The 21,009-nt window shown below is 35.0% G+C and overlaps 1 protein-coding gene across 6 annotated transcripts; it reads left to right on the top strand.

Moving 5' to 3' along the window:
- The first annotated feature begins 3,086 nt into the window (after positions 1–3,086).
- Positions 3,087–20,237, top strand: slc6a16a (solute carrier family 6 member 16a). Of its 6 annotated transcripts, none has more exons than XM_058771345.1 (12): positions 3,087–3,191; positions 8,449–8,680; positions 8,743–8,913; positions 9,755–9,881; positions 10,886–11,061; positions 11,370–11,480; positions 11,570–11,811; positions 15,801–15,981; positions 16,116–16,317; positions 16,410–16,569; positions 16,672–16,834; positions 18,126–20,237. In XM_058771345.1, exons 2-12 carry the CDS (start codon positions 8,471–8,473, stop codon positions 18,456–18,458), a joined length of 2,076 nt encoding a protein of 691 aa, XP_058627328.1. In that variant the 5' UTR covers positions 3,087–3,191; positions 8,449–8,470; the 3' UTR covers positions 18,459–20,237. The 6 variants fall into 6 exon arrangements, with proteins under 6 accessions (XP_058627328.1, XP_058627324.1, XP_058627326.1 ...); XM_058771341.1 differs by having other exon boundaries at positions 3,088–3,191; positions 8,756–8,913; XM_058771343.1 differs by lacking the exon at positions 3,087–3,191 and adding an exon at positions 3,264–3,584.
- The last annotated feature ends 772 nt before the right edge of the window (positions 20,238–21,009 follow it).

Here is a 21,009-nt window from a genome sequence, read left to right as displayed (position 1 = left end):
CATTTTGCTACACTCACCATAGTTTAAGCATGCTATTTGTAGTAAAACAGTGGCTATACAAATTGTAATAAAAAAACATTTCATTTCTCGGTGATCCCACATTTGCCCATTTTCATTTTTGTAGCTATTACAAAAATTCTATACTCAATTGAACTGCCCAATTTCCATTCATCACTTTATTAATTTGCATGCATGAAATGAATGTAAAATAACCTGCCAAAATTTACATAACCTCAAAGCCGCAAGGATAAGATTACTGAATTTCTGATGTTTGTGTGTTGCAGCACGGCTTTGCCTGCCATCAGTCAAGGCAAGGGAGGCAGAGTCTCTTTAGAGAAAAACAAATGGATGAGAAAATGATCGATATTACAAAAATAAATCAACGTAAGAATTACAAAATGTGACATTAAAAAGTGTAAAAGTTACTAGTTTTTATAAAGTAATTCTGTCCAACAGCGACACCCGCTGGTAAAGTTAAAAAGAACAGCTGAACATCATGACAAATAAAATTGTATTGTTACTGCCTTTTGTTATTATTTTGGAATAAATGTAAAAACACTAACTTGATGAGATTTATTGGTTTTGATAAACAGAATATTACACAGTGTAAAAATACAAAATATAATTGTATTTGGCCTTTTTAATGTAATGTTTATTTAACCAGGGAAATGTGTCAACAGTAAGGTTAGATATGTATATATATATATATATATATATATACATATATGTGACCCTGGAGCACAAAACCAGTGTTAAGTCGCTGGGGTATATTTGTAGCAATAGCCAAAAATACATTGTATGGGTCAAAATTATCGATTTTTCTTTTATGCCAAAAATCATTAGGATATTAAGTAAAGATCATGTTCCATGAAGATATTTTGTAAATTTATTACCATAAATGTATCAAAACTTAATTTTTGATTAGTAATATGCATTGCTAAGAACTTCATTTGGACAACTTTAAAGGCAATTTTCTCAATATTTAGATTTTTTTGCACCCTCAGATTCCAGATATTCAAATAGTTGTATCTCGGCCAAGTATTGTCCGATCATAACAAACCATACATCAATGGAAAGATTATTTATTCAGCTTTCAGATGATGTATAAATCTAAATTTCGAAAAATTGACACTTAAGACTGGTTTTGTCGTCCAGGGTCACATATTTATATATATAGTCATACATGAAGCCAGAGGGTGCAGAAAGTGCAAGACGGACTCATATAGAAGTAATAACTTACAACTTACCAGGAAATCCCTAATATGGACAAAATTGTCCAGCTATCATTGTGTTATCTGAATAAAAGGCAGAAACCTTTGGAAACATGAAGACATTAAACACACGATTGCCACAATATATGGTTTATTTTTCATTCTTTTTTTCAATCATCTCCAGGTAATAAATAAAGTATATGAACAATTCAGTGCTACTTGACATAGCATTTATTACGGTACAGAAACTAGTCTGCCTTATATGTGATAAAAATGAAAAAAAAGTGTTTGTAGTACATTGTCCAACAGTGTATCTGATTTCTAAGCCAATTAAAAGAAAGAAATAAGAGTGTTTTTTTTCCTATATACAGTATAGTATATATATATATATATATATATATATATATATATACATACATATATGAAGCGGTATGAATACTTTCTCAAGGCACTGTGTGTACATATATATATATATGTGTGTATATATATATATATATATATATATATATAACATTTATGTCCCCCTCACTTCTGAAATGATGGCTACACACCTGTATATAGTATACACGTGCTTATATACTGTCTATACAGCTCCACTCCTTATGTGTATGTTCTTTATGGGAAAATGCTTATGTATTTACCTTAATGGGTTCATATTCTGGTCGAATCTGCTTGCTGGTATATAATATGCATCATCAAATCTTTAAAAAAAATAATAAAACTCTAGTTTACAGCAGAAACGGCGACAACCGATCGTGACTCCTGGCACTAACTGGCAGCTGATACATAAAAATGTATAATAATAATAATAATAATAACAATAATAATAAATAACACACCTGTGGGAACTTTGCCTTAATATTTTAAAACACCATCGCTCGCCACTGAGAACAGCGTAGTTTTTACCGAGCAAACAGCAGAAACGGCGAGAAAAACCTGCCACTTTGGTTAATGGTCACATGACATGCAGGTAAACAAATTTATTTTGATTGATGTTAATTTAAAATGACTTATTTTAATTTTCTTTTTTAATTATTTAATTAATTATGATCTTTTCATTAAAATCGAAAAAAAAAATAATAATAAAAAACAACAACAACAACAACCTACAGTTCATTTACGAACCTAATGTGAAACCCTTAATGTAATGTAATGTTTAATGCACCTATAATGTGAAGTTAGGTCAAAAGCAACCCAAACGTAAGCTGGTTTTAAAAAGTAGTCTGATTTTATTACCCAATATATGTAATGTAGAAACAAGAAACAACACAACGACACTGCATACAACTTAACTAAGCTTCAAATTAAGTTTCTTCTAATGGGCTTGTTTCTGGTCTCCCGACGTGAATGAATGTAAGTCAGTGGAATGCAGTGCCTGCAGAAACTGAATGAATCAGTGAAGGATTCAAATGATTCGACTCACTGGGTTCAATTTGAATGTCCAGCACTGTCAGCCTTTCACAATTTCATCCCCAGACATGATGTAAACCATATCTCCCGTCCCAAAATAAGACAGAATAATGCCCATATCCGTATAACTCCACGGCCTTTCAATAAAGAACCACAATAGCAATAATAACACTGATAATGCTCAGAATACTTTTAGAAAGCCTCATGTTAGGCAATGGCGCCCTTGTGTGTTAAAAAGTGCAATAGGCCTTTCTTGGCAAGAATGAGTGAAGTTATGTAACGCCTGTCAATGTGCCTCCTCTCGCAAGAACTAGCTACTTCACTTCTGCTCTTGTAGCTAATATAGTATCTATGCGTACCCACATACTTTCTATAGGCTCTCAACGCACATGAACAACAATGTGCTTATTATGTGCAAAATATAAACAAGAGGCGTGGCGCGAGGTGGAGCTTAGCGGTCATGTATTACCATTCATTACTCTCGTTTTACTGTCCACAGCAGCTCCCTACGTGATATAATACCAATTTAAGGGACTTTATATACTTACTACTTTGTGGGTGTTTATGTAGGTAGGTATTTTGTTATATTTGTGAGTGTTTTGATATTAAAGAGAATGCAGACCCCAAAAGGGGAGCTCCGACCGCGTGTTCTGTAATGTGACACAAAGAGCTGTCAAGAAGGGGGAGGGCACGTTACAACATAGGTAAAAAAGCTCTTGAGTTGTTCTCCAATGACAGAGGTCTGGGGTCTGGCGTTACATTTGCCTTTTACTAAAGTACTTAGTACATTCGGAGCCGAGCCCTCCAGCGTGGCGATCCCCCAAAGCGGGGTATAAATACCGCAGTGGGTCTGAACGACGGGATTTTTTTTAGCTGAATCGATAACAGAGGTTGCCAGTCGAAGATTAGCGGTTTAAGCCAAAAAACTACTACAGGGCAACTCCCCCTGAAACGGGCTGCAAGGTAAGAGTCAAAGAACTGCTGCGAGTTTTCTCATCAGCTGCAAGCGAGAACTTTTCAACTGAATTGCAACAGTTTCCTTAACATGTTCATGTGTGGATAGGAGTTGGATGTTCTTATTGTCTTACCAGTTTCTATCAACAAACAAGTAAGAAACTATCAAATTGTGTCCAATTGCATTTGAGGCTTTGCATAAACGTTTTAACTCAGTCACTGGTTTTGGTCTTTAATACATAAAATTGGTTCTATGATCAGTTCTGTCTAATTTATTTACATATTGAGAGTAAATGCATTGGTGGTGTGTGATATATTATATTCCTGGTTGGTTGGAATGGTATGTTACTAAAATACCATCAGCTGCCAAATTTGCACCAAGCTGGTGATATTGTAGAAAATTTCAGCCAAAAATATACCTTGAGTATATTAATTTAAACTTCAAGTCAAAATGTATATTTATATAGCACAATAAAAGCGACAGAAGTTGACACAAAGTGCTGAACGATTTAGAAAATCATATAGAATATTTATACAAATGTTCATATAAATATCAAATAATAAATTTTTTTTACAGTTTCAGAAACATTAATCATATTTCAAAAACTAAGATTAACGGCCAGCTTTTGTTGCAAACAAAAACATTTTGTTTTATCATAAGATTGGACTTGTTGTTAGTTGTTGTAATACGTGAAGTTGTTTCTTATTTTTCTTACCCTGAAACACAAGTCAAATTTTGCTTCTTTTAAAGGGATAGTTCACCCAAAAATTTAAATTCTGTCATTAATTACTCACCGTCATGTCGTTCCAAACCCGTAAGACCTCCGTTCATCTTCGGAACACAAATTAAGAAGTTTTTTATGAAATCCGAGAGCTCTCAGACCCTCCCATAGACAGCAAGGGTCCTTACACGATCAAGGTCCAGAAAAGTACCAAGATGATCGACAAAGTAATCCATGTCACGCTGGATCTGGATCATGTTCTGTCATGAGCGTGTGTCCACAAGAGAAACAGTAGAGACGAAAATGTGGAATAAAATCGTTATTTTTGTTTTAATTGCGCAAAAAAGTATTTTTACTACTTTTGTCGATCATCTTGGTACTTTTCTGGACCTTGATCGTGTAAGGACCCTTGCTGTCTATGGGAGGGTCTGAGAGCTCTCGGATTTCATAAAAAACTTCTTAATTTGTGTTCCGAAGATGAACGGAGGTTTTACGGGTTTAGAACGACATGACGGTGAGTAATTAATGACAGAATTTTCATTTTTGGGTGAACTATCCCTTTAAACTGACAAATATAAACAGTGTGGGTATCCACATGGACAGCGAGAGCAAAGGAGAGGGTGTCAATTTCAATATTTCAATCAGTGGTGTTGATACTACATGCATAGTCATGTGTTCTCATGCACAGTTGCATAAATGAGACTGGCACAGAAACATAGCACAGCCAATCAAATAACTGTTTGAGTGGGAAGGTCACTGGCACTTGTAGAAAAGGCACTTGGAGGATTAACAAAGAGGCAAAGAAAATCTGTTCACTTTCCCACTAGGTTGAGTTAGCTTTTGTCTTTCTTTTTGTGTAATTGGCAGAGTAGTCGTGCCAAACATCTACCTAGACATGCAAGGGCACAGAGACAAGAGAGGGATGAGATGTTTACTTTTCCCCTGTCACGAGATCATCATAGAGGCATAGGACACCTTGAAAACTTTCCACCTCACAAAGTCCGCTTGTCAGTCAACTCAGCTCTGACGCAGTGACACACCTCCTTTCTCCTTCTCTCACATGCTCTCTCACTCTCTCTGTCTTTGCTATAGAGAGGGATCTGGACATCTGTATTTTTCCACTCTCACAGTGGAGAGTGCTTAGATCCCAGAGGAAGACCCAACTCTATGTATGTTTTGCAAGACCCCTCTTTCTATTAAACATATTTTATTGGACTGTCCCACTTTTTTAATGCAAGTAGACCACATTTTTATGTAGTAAACTCACTTAGGGACTTGTTTAGTGAGATTTTACCAGATAATGTTTAATTTTTTTTTTATCATGCACTCTTAAAAATAAAGGTGCTTAAAAGGTTCTTCACAGCGATGCCATAGAAGAACCATTTTTGGTTCCACAGTGAACCATTCAGTCAAAGGTTCTTTAAAGAACCATCTCTTTCTTACCTTTTTATAATCTGAAGAACCTTCTTTCGCCACAAAGAACCTTTTGTGAAACAGAAAGGTTCTTCAGATGTTAAAGGTTAATTCTTTATGGAACCATTTAGACAAAAAGGTTCTTCTACGGTATCGTGAAGCCCCTTTATTTTTAAGAGTGTATTTATGCAACATTTTGTAACTCCTGAAGATAGCCTCAGATGCTGACACGGCATTAAAATCTATACTAGATCCCCGAGCTGGGCCCTTCTTCATACGGTGGGTAAATAGTGCTAGACCGGATTCCTTCAAGTCAACGTTTACCCACATGGCCTCTTTAGCTGTGAAACCGTATGCAGACGCATGACTTTGTCATGCCCCAGTTCAGGGGTTTTCAACCTTTTTAAACCCTTTTAATACCTGCAAATATGATGATCCCCTTTTATGAATATAGAGGCAACTATTTACATGTATTTTCATGCATACAGAACCATTTATACTTTGAAAAGCATTGAATTGTAAAGACAAGTCTGTCATTTATCAAAATTATTGAAAAAATATGTGGAAAATATATTTATATTTACCCAACATTAGAGATTATTTCAATTAAAAAATAATTTTATAACATTTTTATATAACTTTCTTTCTTTAATTTGTATTTGTTCGTTGTTAATCATACAAAAAAAAAAAACCCACATACAATAACCAACATAGGCATTATTTTTTACAATACAATAAAACAAGAATTAAATTGTTACCAGATATGTATATTGTCAGTCCTGGAAACAATTTCTTTCATTTTCCAAATGCTTTGTATTGTATAGCACTTTTCATAATAAATAGTGTAATAGTGAAAATAGATCTTATGATGTAGAATAACTCACTTGACAAGAGGTTACATGAACATTGTACACTTTACAGTACAGTATTTGAAGTGCTTTTCACTTTAAATTAGTTAGTTACAACTAAATTAGTAAAATGTATTTTAATATAAATTAGATAACATTTAATAAATTATAACAGTGATTTCCAAACATTAGGTAAGTTCCCATCTGTCTGGAGCCTTAGCTTGCAAACAAGCTACATCTCAAAGAGCTTTTTGATTTCTAACAATTGGAAATAAACAGCAATTAACTGGCCTAAAGTTTCTTGAACAGTCCTGATTGTGTGTTTCACAATCACTCAACTCTGTATGTTGATAAATCTCATGTGAAATACAGTTTTTGTCAAAATTAGTTTTGAACCAACAGACCTCTGATGCTGGAATTGTGTTCGCGGGCTGTAGTTATGGTTGCCTTGTGTTTACTTTTAAATATTTGGCCCGATCTGTATGCAAACATTTATTATTTGTAAAATTAACAAGACTTTAAACCACCATTTTGAAATACACACTTCTATGTTTGTCGTTCGCCTGTGTTCAGCTGAGCTCTTTATCTCCACTGGAGAATGTCTGGATTATTTCTAAGATAAAGAGATTTAGATGTACTCTACCGGTTAGTGACGAAGAAGGAGTGAACGTATGCCATCAATAAATAAAATACAAATTATAAACTGATTTTATATTAATAAAATAAGAGATTAAAATAAATTATTAAAAGTTTAAAAAAAAAATGCATTGTTGAATAAAACAAGTACATAGACCTATACATAATATAAGGCAACTAATTCATTTAGCCTTTCTACACTCTCTTCACTCTGGTTTTCTGCTCTCAGTGTACATTCTACACCATAATCGTCTGTTTACCTTGAAGTGAGAAGAAAAGTGATAGCTGGAGGGAAACGGAGATGGCAAGTTGGTCTTGACTTTTTGACTTTACTCACTCCAACTTACATAAAGAACACAATGAATCCTTTCACTTCTCTCCAGGGAAGAGGGAGAGAGTCCAAGAAAAAATGAGAGAAGTAAACACAGCAAAGTGGAGAGATAGATAAAGAGAAATAGAGGGTTAGCGGTTCCCCGTGGTTTTCTGCGAAACGGGTGTACATGTCCAAGAAGGTGCCTTATGTACTGTGAACATCATGTTGAACATACTCTTTCCTCTTGTACACTCTTAAAAATAAAGGGGCTTCACGATACCATAGAAGAACCTTTTTGTCTAAATGGTTCCATAAAGAACCTTTGACATCTGAAGAACCTTTCTGTTTCACAAAAGGTTCTTTGTGGCGAAAGAAGGTTCTTCAGATTATAAAAAGGTAAGAAAGAGATGGTTCTTTAAAGAACCTTTGACTGAATGGTTCATTGTGGAACCAAAAATGGTTCTTCTATGGCATCGCTTGAAGAACCTTTTGAAGCACCTTTATTTTTAAGAGTGTATGTCACTGTCTTAGACCTTCTGTTGATAATGTAATTGCTGAGAACCTGAAAGGAACATTATAAAAATGAATCGCTTCACCATTTTATCCATGGTGGTTAAAACAAGGTGTTGTTACTTGTAACTAAAACTATTAAAAATTGATTTCATTAATAGAAATAAAGCTGAAATGAAATAAAAAATAGATTAAAAATGTGAAATGTAGCTAAAATAAGTAAGTTGGAGTAGCAAAATTGCTAAAGCTGAAATAAAATGAAAGATAGAATAAAAATGACAATGAGCACATAACAACATTAAAATGAAAACAGGAAATATAAAAATAAAATCTCATTCGAAATATTAGTATATGAATCATACTAAAATAACACTGACTGGTCATTGTTCATGTTCTCTAACGTTTAGTGACAAATGTTGTGTCCTCTCTAGATGGAGAAGCCGCCGTTGCCCGATGATGAGGATGGCAGTGTATTGGCTGAGAGTCGATCAGACACGGCTCTGGTGGCGGCAGATGAAGAAGGGTCTGCGGGTGCTAATGGGCAAGAGGACGACAGGCCAGCGTGGGACAGTAAGCTGCAGTACGTGCTCGCCCAGGTGGGCTTTAGCGTTGGCCTGGGCAATGTCTGGAGGTTCCCCTATCTCTGCCACCAAAATGGAGGAGGTGGGTACTATTGTTCTTTGCATGTGTGTGAAATTGAAATGTTTGTTAACATAATCAAACAGTCTTTATCTTCAGGTTCCTTTATGTTACTGTATGTGATGCTGTTGCTCATTATCGGGGTTCCTCTGTTCTTCATGGAGCTGGCCGCTGGACAGAGCATCCGTCAGGGCAGCATCGGGGTCTGGAAGCACATCTCGCCTCGCCTCGCTGGCATCGGTTACTCCAGCTGCATGGTAAAACACTCTCTATATGAGAAAAACTAATGTTTTAGTACTTGAAGAAAATGATTTTATTGCATTGTAACATTGAGCTTATGTATACGTATGCATAGAAAAATACATATAGACGTGTGTACACACTAATATATATATATATATATATATATATATATATATATATATATATTCCAGTGCATAGCAGACATTATAACAAAGATAGACAAAAGTAGCGTGTTGACATTTTTTCAGAGATATTATTGGAGAGTTTATATTTAAAACAAGCTGAAAGGTATCATGTTTCGTCTGGTGGTTACATGACATGGGATGCTTTTAACTTGATTTATGGCTTCAGCTTCTGTAAATCCCTAGATTAGTTGCAACAGGAAACGTTGTTTCCAAAATATTTTGTGGTTGCTGATGCAATAAAATTAGAAATTTTAGAGAAAATATTTGTGTGGTGCTGGGTGGAATTGTCAAAACAGAAGCTTTAAAGAACGCAGCCAGCTTTCGTTCACTGTTGTGAGCGTTTCTAAAATAGCTGCAGTCTATAAAAACATGTTGATATATATTCTGTGTTTGTATGTGAGGAGTGGGAGTATTTCCTCTCTGTATGAGAATATAAGGGGATTTCCTGTGTGCTTTTGTATATGTGTGCTTGTATGATAACAGTTATCAGATTGTCAGTAAGACCATATGGCAGACGTTCCACAATGTTGGTATCTTACACGATATTTGAGGTTATCGGAGTTTGTCTTTCAGTAACAGAACCAGTAAAGATAATGACAATGACTTTTTCTGTTTGGTTTAAAATGACACATCTACACAGGCGTTTTCATGCTGCTCTTGTTTTTCTCAGGTTTGTTTCTTCGTGGCCCTGTACTATAATGTGATCATTGCCTGGTCTCTGTTCTATTTGGGGAATTCATTCCAGTATCCATTGCCATGGGAACAGTGTCCTGTAGATATGATCTCAAACCAGACAGGTATGTTGCTCACAAACATATAATCACCTGAAATGGCATTTTTTGAGTCATTTTGTAGTCATATACACATAAAATTAGTAATCAGTTTCTTACTATGTTACTATTCAAAAGTTTGAGAAAGTCCGAATTTTTTTTTTTTTAAATAAATTAATACTTTCAGCAAGGATGCATTAAATTGATCAAAAGTGACAGCAAAGATATTTATAATACAAAAATTGTCAAATTTATGCTGTTCCTTTGAACTTTCTTGAAAGCCCTGAAAATAAGTAATACGGTTTTCCACAAAAATTTAAAGCATCACAACTGTTTTAAACATTGATAATAATAAGAAATGTTTCCTGAGCAGCAAATCTGCAGATTTTAAGGATTTCTAAAGGATCGTGTGACAGTGGCTGCTAAAAATTCAGTTTTTCAATCACATTAAAATATATTAAAATAGAAAACAGTTATTTTAAATTCTATTGCACTGCAAATAAATGTAGCTTTGGTGAGCATCATTTTAAATAAAAAACATTCAAAAACCTTACTGATCCCAAACTCTTGAATAGTTGCATATGTATGTGAAATTTATATTTAGTTTTATTTAAAAGCATTATATTAGCAATAATGGTTTCCAAAACACAAAAATGAACAAACAAGGAAAAACTGTAAATAAAAAAAAAATTAATTGAAACAATTAAGGAAACTTAAATGCACAGTATGTAGTAATGAAAACATCAAGTTTTTAAAATAACAGTAAAACCCACTGCTTTCAAACTTTAGGTCAAAGGTTCAATGGAAGAACACGTTTCGTTGTTGCCTGAGGCAAAGGCACAAATGAAAACCAGTTTTTCTATTCAAATGTGTAAAAAAAATTCATAGTGTTAACAATCCACTAATGAGCACTCCACTTGTCAGTTACTCGCATACATACCTGATAATTACACTCTTTGTGTACTGCGTGACTTTGATATAAAGGGTTTTTGTACGGCTGTGTTGTAACACATCTCATCTTCCTGTCTCAGTGAAGGAATGTGCAGCAAGCTCTCCTACCTCATATTTCTGGTTCAGAAAGGCTCTGGATATCTCAGACTCCATAGATCAGTCAGGAGAGTTTAACCCCGTCATGACTGGTTGCCTGCTTGCAGCCTGGGCTATAGTGTGTCTCGCAATGATCAAAGGCATCAAGTCTTCTGCCAAGGTACAACATGCACACATGTTTGTTTCTCTATCATGGTGGAGACTTTTCTTGTAAATCTATTGTTTCATACTGAACTAATGATATTTTCTATCCCCTAACCTCAGATAAACCTTTTTACATTGTAAAAAAATAAAGAATTTTATCAAGCCATTTTCTTTTCAGTGTTGCTGTTTTGCTATTTTTGTGATGTTTTAGTGTCCTCTAAGGGACATTTGGTTCCAGAGTGTTCAAAATTGTTGCCAAAACTTGGAATCAACGGATTAAATTAAGACATAAAAAGATAATGATCTGTCTCTTCTTTTCTTTAGGTGATGTATTTCTCCTCTGTGTTTCCTTACGCTGTGCTGATCTGTTTTCTAATCAGAGGGCTCATGTTGGACGGCGCTATAGAGGGCATCAAATATATGTTTTACCCTAAGGTGACAACAAGAGCTCACACTACTCCCATAAAGTGCAATTCAAAGGGACGATTGTGTAATCATAGTCTGTTTCTCCCTGTCTATATTAGCTGGAGATTTGGGGGGAAGTGAAGGTGTGGCGTCAGGCTGCTACACAGGTGTTCTTTGCACTGGGTCTGGGTTACGGCTCTGTGATCGCTTACTCGTCCTACAATCCTGTGCATAACAACTGCCACCGGGATGCCATCATGGTCTCAGGCATCAACTTCATGACCTCAGTATTGGCCTCTCTGGTTGTCTTTGTGGTCCTCGGTTTCAGAGCCAAGAACATTGCTTTGGATTGTGTTGCAACGTAAGTAAGAATCTGTGTTCATTTTCCTCCTTTTTTGCTTGAGATACAATTGTATTTGATCTGTCACCTTAATTTATGAAAGTGTTATGAAAAGGACACACATCACTGTTCAAAAGTTTGCCATCAGTAATATTTTTTGATCAAAGTCTCAAATGCTCACCAAAGCTGCATTTGAACAAAATCAGAGTAAAAACAGTAGGGTAAACGTACCTATTAAAGGGATAGTTCACCCAAAAATGAAAATTCTGTCATTTACTCACCCTCAAGTAGTTCCAAACCTGTACGAATTTCTTTGTTCTGCCGATCACAGATGAAGATATTTTGATGAAAGTTTGCAACCAGGCTGTTTTGGGGCACCATTGACTTCCATTGTAGGAAAAAAAAATACTATGGAAGTTAATGGTGCCCCAGAGCTGCTCTGTTTCCTACATTCTTCAGAATATCTTCCTTTGTGTTCAGCAGAACAAAGACATTCGTACAGGTTTGGAACTACTTGAGGGTGAGTAAATGATGACAGAATTTTCATTTTTGGGTGAACTATCCCTTTAAGCTCACCAAAATCTACATTGAGACATTTTTAGTGCACAAGATGTTGGTTTCAGTACACGAAGTTATGTTAAAATAAAATATTAATAGCTCACACAAAAATATTTCATTTTATTTTAAATGACAAAAGCATTTCCATTAAGATTAAATACATTAAATGCAAAAAGTCTGGCTTTGCTTAATGGGTAATTTTTGTACCCTTTAATCACACCCCTGTTCCCATTAAGCTCACATCATGTTTTATTAAAATTTCTTGTTTATTTTAAACAACATTTTTAAAGAATAATTGAAAAATGTTTTATTTGAAGGTACGAAGTCAATCACAAAAAAGCAGAACACTAAAATCAAGCAACAAGGCACTCAATTATATCAGTTAGACTATAATAAATTCATAGTGTCTTTCATATTGCATACATCTAGACTAGTCCACATTCAGTTAAGTAACACGTATTCAAAAATCTAATAATAAACCAATAAAACATTTCACTCATGGGGATGAACACAAAAACTAGCCTCATTATGAAGCCTCTTATTAAATGGATGTCAACTTGTCTACACTCTCAGAAATAAAGGTACAAAAGCTGTCACTGGTGCGGTACCTTTTCAAAAGGTACATGTTTGTACCTAAAGAGTCCATTTTGGTACCTTAAAGGTACATATTAGTACTTAAAGTGTACATATTTGAACCTAATAGGTACAAAAGTGTACCTTTTGAAAAGGTACCGCACCAGTGAAACCTTTTGTTCCTTTATTTCTGAGAGTGTATAATCTCTTAAGGCTGGAATACACTGGTAGTGTGTGATCCTCAGTCGTTTAGTGTATGATGCCCAGTTTTCCTTTGTGACTATTTACAAAGTTAAGTGTATGATACCTGGTGTTTTAAAAGTTGTGTAGTGTATTCCAGCCTTTAGTCACTTTTTTTCCTGGACAGATACAGCGGGTTTCTGATGGCTCTTTCTTTGTACGAATGACATGCCTCTTTCATCTTTGGGCATAAACTATAGTTACGTCTAGATTTTGTCATCTTAAAGCTGTGAAAATAAGTTATTAACCATTTTATAAAGATTAACTTAAAGTGACAACCATCAGTTTATATTAAACTTATTATATATTAAATTATTAGTCTGTTTATGAAGTATTTACATTGACGTTCAATGTGGAAGAGCTTAAAGAGAGCACACTGAGCTTAACTGGAGCAGCAACGATTTTTAATAAATTTCATGTAATATTTATTAAAATGACAGGATTTTGCTAAATAAATAGTCTAGGTCATGTATTACGTTCATACATATTTTAATATGAACAACTATTATTAACAATATCTATGAAATTATGCTTTTTCTTATTGATGTCACACTGAAGCTGTGTGATTTTCACAGTAGTGCACCCTTTAAGCTCACCTTACAATAATATGAAATCTTTAAAAATTACAGCAGTGCAAAACCACAGACCAGCAATAAACTGCCAATTTATAATATTATGGATGTAAAAGTACAAGCCAGTAATGCCTGTGAAGTAATATATTAGCGTAGCACACAATCTTATACAGCTAGTCAGCTAACTGTGTTCTGTAGCATCTGCGCTGTGTTGCTAAAACTATCTTTTGGATCTAACTGTAATTATTTCCCACATCCAAGTTCCATATGCAAAAGTCTGAACATTAATCTCTTAATTTTACAGTAAGTAGTGAAACTTACCCAAAATAAGGCAAGGCAAGGCAAGTTTATTTATATAGCACATTTCATACACAATGGTAATTCAAAGTGCTTTACATAAAAGGAAGTAAAATAATCATTAAAAAAATAATCACAACAATAAAACCAGAAATAAAAAAAAAAAAAGTTTAAAATGATTTAAAAATTGATTTAAAATGAATTTAGAACAGTTAGAAATAAAAATGATTATGTGTACAATACAGTGCAGTCAGTTCGGACGTAGCACAGTCATTCAACAAATGCACAGCTAAACAGATGAGTTTTGAGTCTGGATTTAAATGTGGCTAATGTTTTAGCACATCTGATCTCTTCTGGAAGCTGGTTCCACCTGTGGATGGCATATAATAGCTAAAGGCGGACTCCCCTTGTTTTGTGTGAACCCTTGGTATTTCTAACTGACTCGATCCAAATGATCTGAGTGGTCTGTTAGGTTTATATTCAGTGAGCATATCTGCAATATATTTAGGTCCTAGACCATTGAGTGATTTATAAATGAGTAAAAGTACTTTAAAATCAATCCTAAATGTAACTGGAAGCCAGTGTAAGGACCTGAGGACTGGTGTGATATGCTCAGATTTTCTGGTTCTAGTCAGAATCCTGGCAGCAGCAGGTCTGTGAGGAGACCATTACAAATAAAGGCTTAAACATCTAAAAAATGCACATTTAAGGGGCTCCTCTTTTGGTGAAAGTTTTCAGATAGCTTTCAAAATGGCCGCCTGTGAACACATGGATACTCATATCTCAGTGTGCAATGATCTGATTGACTTGAAATTACAGGAGGTAAACATATCAATTGGTTAAGACATCAAGTAGGATAATAAATTATTTTTTCTTTTTATAATCTGACCTCAAAATTGGAAGTGTGCTTAATGGGTACGTGAGCTTAATAGGTACGCTTACCCTAATATTGTGAAATATTATTACAATTTAAAACAACTTTTTACATTTAAATATATTTTAAAATGTAATTTATTATTGTGATGCAAAGCTGAATTTTCAGCATCATTACTCCAGTCTTCAGTGTCACATAATCCTTCAGAAATCATTCTAATAAGCTGATTTGGTGCACAAGAAATTTCCTGTTATTATCAATGTTTTTGCTGCGTAATATTTTTATGAAAACTGTGCACATAAATTTTTCCCCCCAAAATTTGTAGATGAAAAGATGGAAGTTTAAGAGCAGCATTTATATGAAATAAATATTTGTAACATTATAAATGTCTTGTGTAAACTTTACAACGATACATCTCACTATTCGTTTCCATAATTTGTGTCCCTTCAGATTACCCTTGGAAATTTTGAGCAAAGGCAGCTGTGAAAATAAACCTGCTTCATTTTATCTTTTTGATCTTTGATTCAAAAAATTCTAACCTTTCATTAAAGTACAACAATTGAAATGGGGGGGAAACTCACATTATAAAATAAATGTTTTTCTCCAATGCATGTTAGCCACAATTATTGGCACCCCTAGAAATTTATTTCATAATGACATGTCCCCCCCACTTCCCATTGTTTTACTTCAGTGATAGGCTAGAACTTTTTTTTTTGAATGAATGAATGAAAGATCAAATGGATAAAGATGCAGATTTATTTTCACTGCCACCTTTGCTCATATTTACCAAAGGTGCCAATATTAGTGGAGGGCACTGTATATACAATAGGATCCAGATAATAGTTTTTCTGTGTTACTAAAAACGATATACATGTAATGTTAATATCACTCTGTAGTAATGTGGCCAGGATGGCAGGAATGGCAACAACAGGTTCAACAGAGCATTGGTGGCCATGGTTCAACATTTCAGACCCCAAATCTGTGATTCTTCAAGACTACAGAGAATGGTACAGCCACTATGGTAGTCTACTAGGGTCAAATATCACTGACTGTGACCTGGAAAGAGAAATGAGCAAGGTGGGATTCACATATATGCATGTGCTTCAGTGCATATTCAATATCCAAACGTGTCTCACTATCATAATGAAATTGTTTCTGGTTTTGAGAGTCCATCTATCCATCTGCGTTGTTCCTGTTTCTATTTCTTTTAGGGTGTGGAGGGTACAGGTTTGGCATTTATAGCATTTACAGAGGCGATGGCATTGTTTCCTGCAAGTCCATTTTGGTCGACTTTGTTCTTTCTCATGCTGCTGAATTTGGGCCTCTCCACCATGTTTGGCACCATGCAGGGGATTCTCACCCCACTCATGGACAACTTCCGAGTGCTGGGGCGCCACAAGACCATGTTGACGGGTACACACAAATAGACATGCTAATACTAAAGGATATTGTGCCGTGGCTGTAAATGTCACATAACTTGACTGTATCATTTGTGTAATTTGCAGTGTGTAGCTGTATCCTTGGCTTCTTCATTGGCCTGCTGTTCACTCAGAGAAGTGGCAACTATTTCGTGACCATGTTTGATGACTATTCTGCCACACTGCCTCTGATCATCGTTGTGGTTTTTGAAACCTTCAGCGTGGCGTGGATTTATGGTGCTGATCGGTGAGATGATAAATTTCTAAGATGATTATCATGGGGTTAATATGGTTTTTGTAATCAGCCATGTGTTGTTTTTTGATCCTCATTGTATTTGCTGTTCTCCAGTTTCTTGGATGATGTGGAGGTGATGCTGCACTGGCGCCCTCCGGTGATTTATCGCTATTTGTGGAAGTATGTGTGTCCGCTCGGCATGGTGGGACTGCTGGCTGCTAGTCTTCTCCGCATGGTCTTCAAACGGCCCACTTACACAGCTTGGAACCACACCACGGTATTATACACTCTCAAATAAGATGGACCATTATAAACTAACTTCCGTGTAAAAAAAGAATAGTGTTTTAGTTTTTAGTTTAGAACTTTATTAATCCCCTTGGGGCAATTAATTCAAACTTCCGTAGTGCTTCACATATCCAACACTTATCACACAAATACTCAGATAACAACACAAAACAGCAAGTAAAAAAAAAAAAAAAAAAAAAAATTACATTCAATTCATCTAAATCAGCTAAATTTGTTACATAAATGTATTGCTTCAGGCACAAAAGTAAATTTGTACCGATTTGTGGAACATTTAATTGACCTTAGACGTCTCCCAAGAGGTATCCACTTAAAATAAACATTCAAAGGGTGTGTGCAGTCTCCTATAATTTTATGTGCCATCCTCATCACTTGCTGATCCTTATTAAGGGTAATAATGACTGTAGATGCCTTTTTAAAGGGATAGTTCACCCAAAAATGAAAATTCTGTCATTAATTACTCGCCCTCATGTCGTTCCAAACCTGTAAGACCATTCATCTTCAGAACACAAATTAAGATATTTTTGATGAAATCCAAGAGCTTTCTGACCCTCCATAAGACAGCAATACAACTACCATGGTCAAGGTCCAGAAATGAATGAAAGAAGGTCTGTCAGGTTTGGAACGACAAGACTTCCATTTTTGGGTGAACTAATCCTTTAAAGGGCCAAATAAATCTGTCATCATTTACTCACCTTCATGTTTTTCAGACCTGTATATATATTTTTGAAAAAAGTCTTGGTATTTTTTTTTACAAATATGCTGCTGTTCAAAATGATGGGTTTGAATGTTTTTGAAAGAAGTCTCTCGTGCTCATTATGACTGCATTTATTTGATCAAAAAACAGTAATTATTGCTATTATTATTACCATTAACATAGAAAACAGCTATTGTTAATATGTTTTAAAATGTAATTTATGTCTGTGCTTCAAAGCTGAATTTTCAGCAGCCGTTACTCCAGTCTTTAGTGTCACATGATCCTAGTATGTTTATTTGCTGCTCAAGAAACATTTCTTCTTCTTATCAGTGTTGAAAACAAAATGTTTTTGTGGAAACCTTGATGCATTTTATTTTTCAGTGTTCTTTGATGAATATAAATTTTTTTATTAGTTTCTTTAAAAACATTGCATGGTGGTGTACAATGAAAGTCAAGGGGTTACAATGTTGTTTTGGACCCCATTAACTTTTATTGTATGAACAAAAACCTTTGTCATATTGCTACAGTTTATCTACCCAAGTGTGGTGACAGTATGTCTCTTTGTCAGGGATCAGAAACTAGCCTTGAGTATCCTGGATGGGCTCTGGTCATGCTTTCCATGCTAATCATCGTAGCATCTCTCCCCGTTCCCATTGGCTACCTGCTCTCCTTCCTCAGAGGTGGACGGAGCCCACCAGTGGAGGAGGGCGAGATTGAGCCTCCAAGAGAACGATACTCCAAATGCAATTCCGCTGAGCCAGAGCTGAATGACCATCACTCCCCACTGGACGAAGACAGGAACCGGCCGCGCTCCTTCCTTCCACTGGGTGCTGAACACTACAGGCTGCTCCCGCAACAAGAAGAGGGAGAGGAAGAGGAAGAGGAAGACACTGGGCTGTAAGGAAATGCAGGGACAAAATTGAATTCAACAGGTGTTTGAGCAGAAAACAATAAGACTATTTATTGATCAGTATTGGAGTTTTTTTTTAATGGAGTGGAGGGAGGCGGACTCCATTTATTCTCATTATGCTAATGAACATTCATGAAAAATATTAGTCAGTCAAGGCCCTATTTGAGAGGGACGCTTTTTGCAAGTGCACCAATCACTGAATTGCTTTGTTCTCGAATCCCTACATGTACATAGTGATGTGCTCCGTACCAAAAGTGCCTCTTAAAGGGACAGTTCATCCAAAAATTTAAATTAGCTGGAAATGTACTCACCCTCAGGCCATGCAACATGTGGATGAATTTGGAACAGATTTACAGTTTCAATCATCTTCATGAAATTCTTTCTTACAAACATGCAGATTTTCACTTCACAAGACATTAATTGATGGACAGGAGTTGTGTGGATTATTGTGATGTTTTTATTAGCTGTTTAAACTCTTATTCTGACGGCACCCATTCAGAATAATCTGTTAATAATAAACAAATAAACAAACTCACCCGCATCTTGAATGGCTTGAGGGGGAGTAAATTTTCAGCAAATTTTCATTTTTAGGTGAACAATTCCTTTAACAAATATGCACACTTAGAATTATTAATATCAAATTACAGCTTCTCCAAAGGACAGCATGATATTACACTCATGTCATACAGAAAATAGCTGGTGGAGGCAGTTTTTAAAAATGTATCAGAATTATCAATGTTACTAGAATACTAATATTTTTGTATACTTTTCTGCAAGGAAATGGTATTTAGAGGTTAAAAGTTTCTTTGAGTATGAAACTATTAGTCTTTAACTTTATTAATGAGCTAGTTTTAGCCTAGAAATGGTTCTAATATCAAGAGAATATTGTGTTATATATTATTAATAGAGTTACCTGAAAAGTCAACAGTTATGTCATTGTCAAATTAAGTACATTAATTATTTTGTAGTTTTCAGTGATAGTAAAATACTACAATGTTTTTAGTAAAGCCACAGAATATAAATGATCTGACTATCAAATGTCGCAGATTGCACACATACTGTATTAAGTTAAAGCTACTTTGTCAAACAGAAAGCACCGCTCATGATTGAGCATCACCCTCCCACTCCGAATATCTATATCATTTCATTTTCTGGTTTGTACAACCCCACTGGTACATGTAATACAATGCAATTTAAGCCATGACTCCATAATGCCAAACTTTGACTGCACAGGAAGAAAAGGCTGTACATTCATAGTGCACAGTTTGCAGTATCATTGAATTGTACTGTGATATCAGAAGAACAATGCCAGAACAGTTCAAATAAATGACTGCTATGTAGATCCTCAGCTTGAATCAGGTGTGTGAACACAAATACTACAGATTGTAGATTTATTTCATGGTCCTTTGATGGTTATTAGGGGTGGGAAAGCTCAGCCTTTGGTCCGTCTCAGACCAGAAAGATTTTAGTCTACATTTTAGACTGATCAAGAGAGGTTTTAGTCATTAGACTAAACATCAAAGCTTTTTTTTTTTTTTTTAACTTTATGCTGTTGGTCATGCTTGGGTTTGTGTGTATACATTATAGGGGTGTTTGCATGTTTACTTCATTTGCGAATATTCTTTTTATTCATTCACTTCTGTTGTAATGTAATATGACGGTACATACAGAATGGATACTTTAGACTAAGGGTTTGTGTGTATGCATGTTAAAAACAAGATTTTGTAATTGCCATCACAATTTGTGCCATGCTGAAGAGTCACTGTATATAGTCTGTACCAAATAAAAAGTTATTTGGTCATAGATGTGAGAGCACGTTTCTTTCATTAATATTTATTCTGTTTACCAGCTTATGTTTTTTCTGTCCTGTCATATGTATAAACCTGAAGATTATAAATTCACTTAAGTTCAATTCCTCATTTAAATTTAATTCAAATAAGTGTACAAAACTGTACAAATTTTATTGTTATCATAATAAATATTGTTCCAAAGGGGTTTAAAGACAACTGGTTTCAGACCAGAATTTATAGAAAGCAGAATGAAACAGTAATAAATGAAATGTGGAAAATTAAAAAGAAATATCTGTACCAAGTGAAAATGTACAGCTATTACCTTAGTGAGATATTTTTACCTGATATACCTTATACTTAACCTAAAAAAAAATGTGTTAGTGTAACCATCCAAAAAATATAGACAGCTTTATTCAGTCTGTTTTAATGTTATGAAAATAAGATTTTGACCTGAATACCGGTTGAATTAGATGTTAGTTGAATGAACAGCCGTTATAATTAAACTATATAAGCTATTCATTATTAATGAATTGCCAAATTATCAGTATTATTTAAATCTGCAAACATCACTAAATTAAACGCAAGGTGGCGATAGACTGCACATAAACTTTCACACAGGGACCCAAGGTACCATCACATGATGCTGAGAAACTTTTATTTACAGGTGACAGACTGTGTGATATAGCCAGAGTATTAAAGGTTAGTTACATGATGAATGTAGCAGCTAAAAAAGCTTTTATTGATTATACATA

The sequence above is a fragment of the Onychostoma macrolepis genome, chromosome 03 (genome assembly GCF_012432095.1).
Source record: "Onychostoma macrolepis isolate SWU-2019 chromosome 03, ASM1243209v1, whole genome shotgun sequence".
Taxonomy (NCBI): Eukaryota; Metazoa; Chordata; class Actinopteri; order Cypriniformes; family Cyprinidae; genus Onychostoma; species Onychostoma macrolepis.
Note: the sequence above shows the minus strand (reverse complement) of the source record. Positions and strands in the feature narration are given on the sequence as shown.

Excerpts from the sequence above, each read along its gene's own strand:
- slc6a16a (XM_058771339.1), top strand. The coding sequence starts at position 3,692 with ATGTTCTTATTGTCTTACCAGTTTCTATCAACAAACAA. Across the intron at positions 11,812-15,800 it reads GCTTTGGATTGTGTTGCAAC|TAATGTGGCCAGGATGGCAG; the intron begins GTAAGTAAGAAT and ends ATCACTCTGTAG. Across the intron at positions 16,570-16,671 it reads TGGATTTATGGTGCTGATCG|TTTCTTGGATGATGTGGAGG; the intron begins GTGAGATGATAA and ends GCTGTTCTCCAG.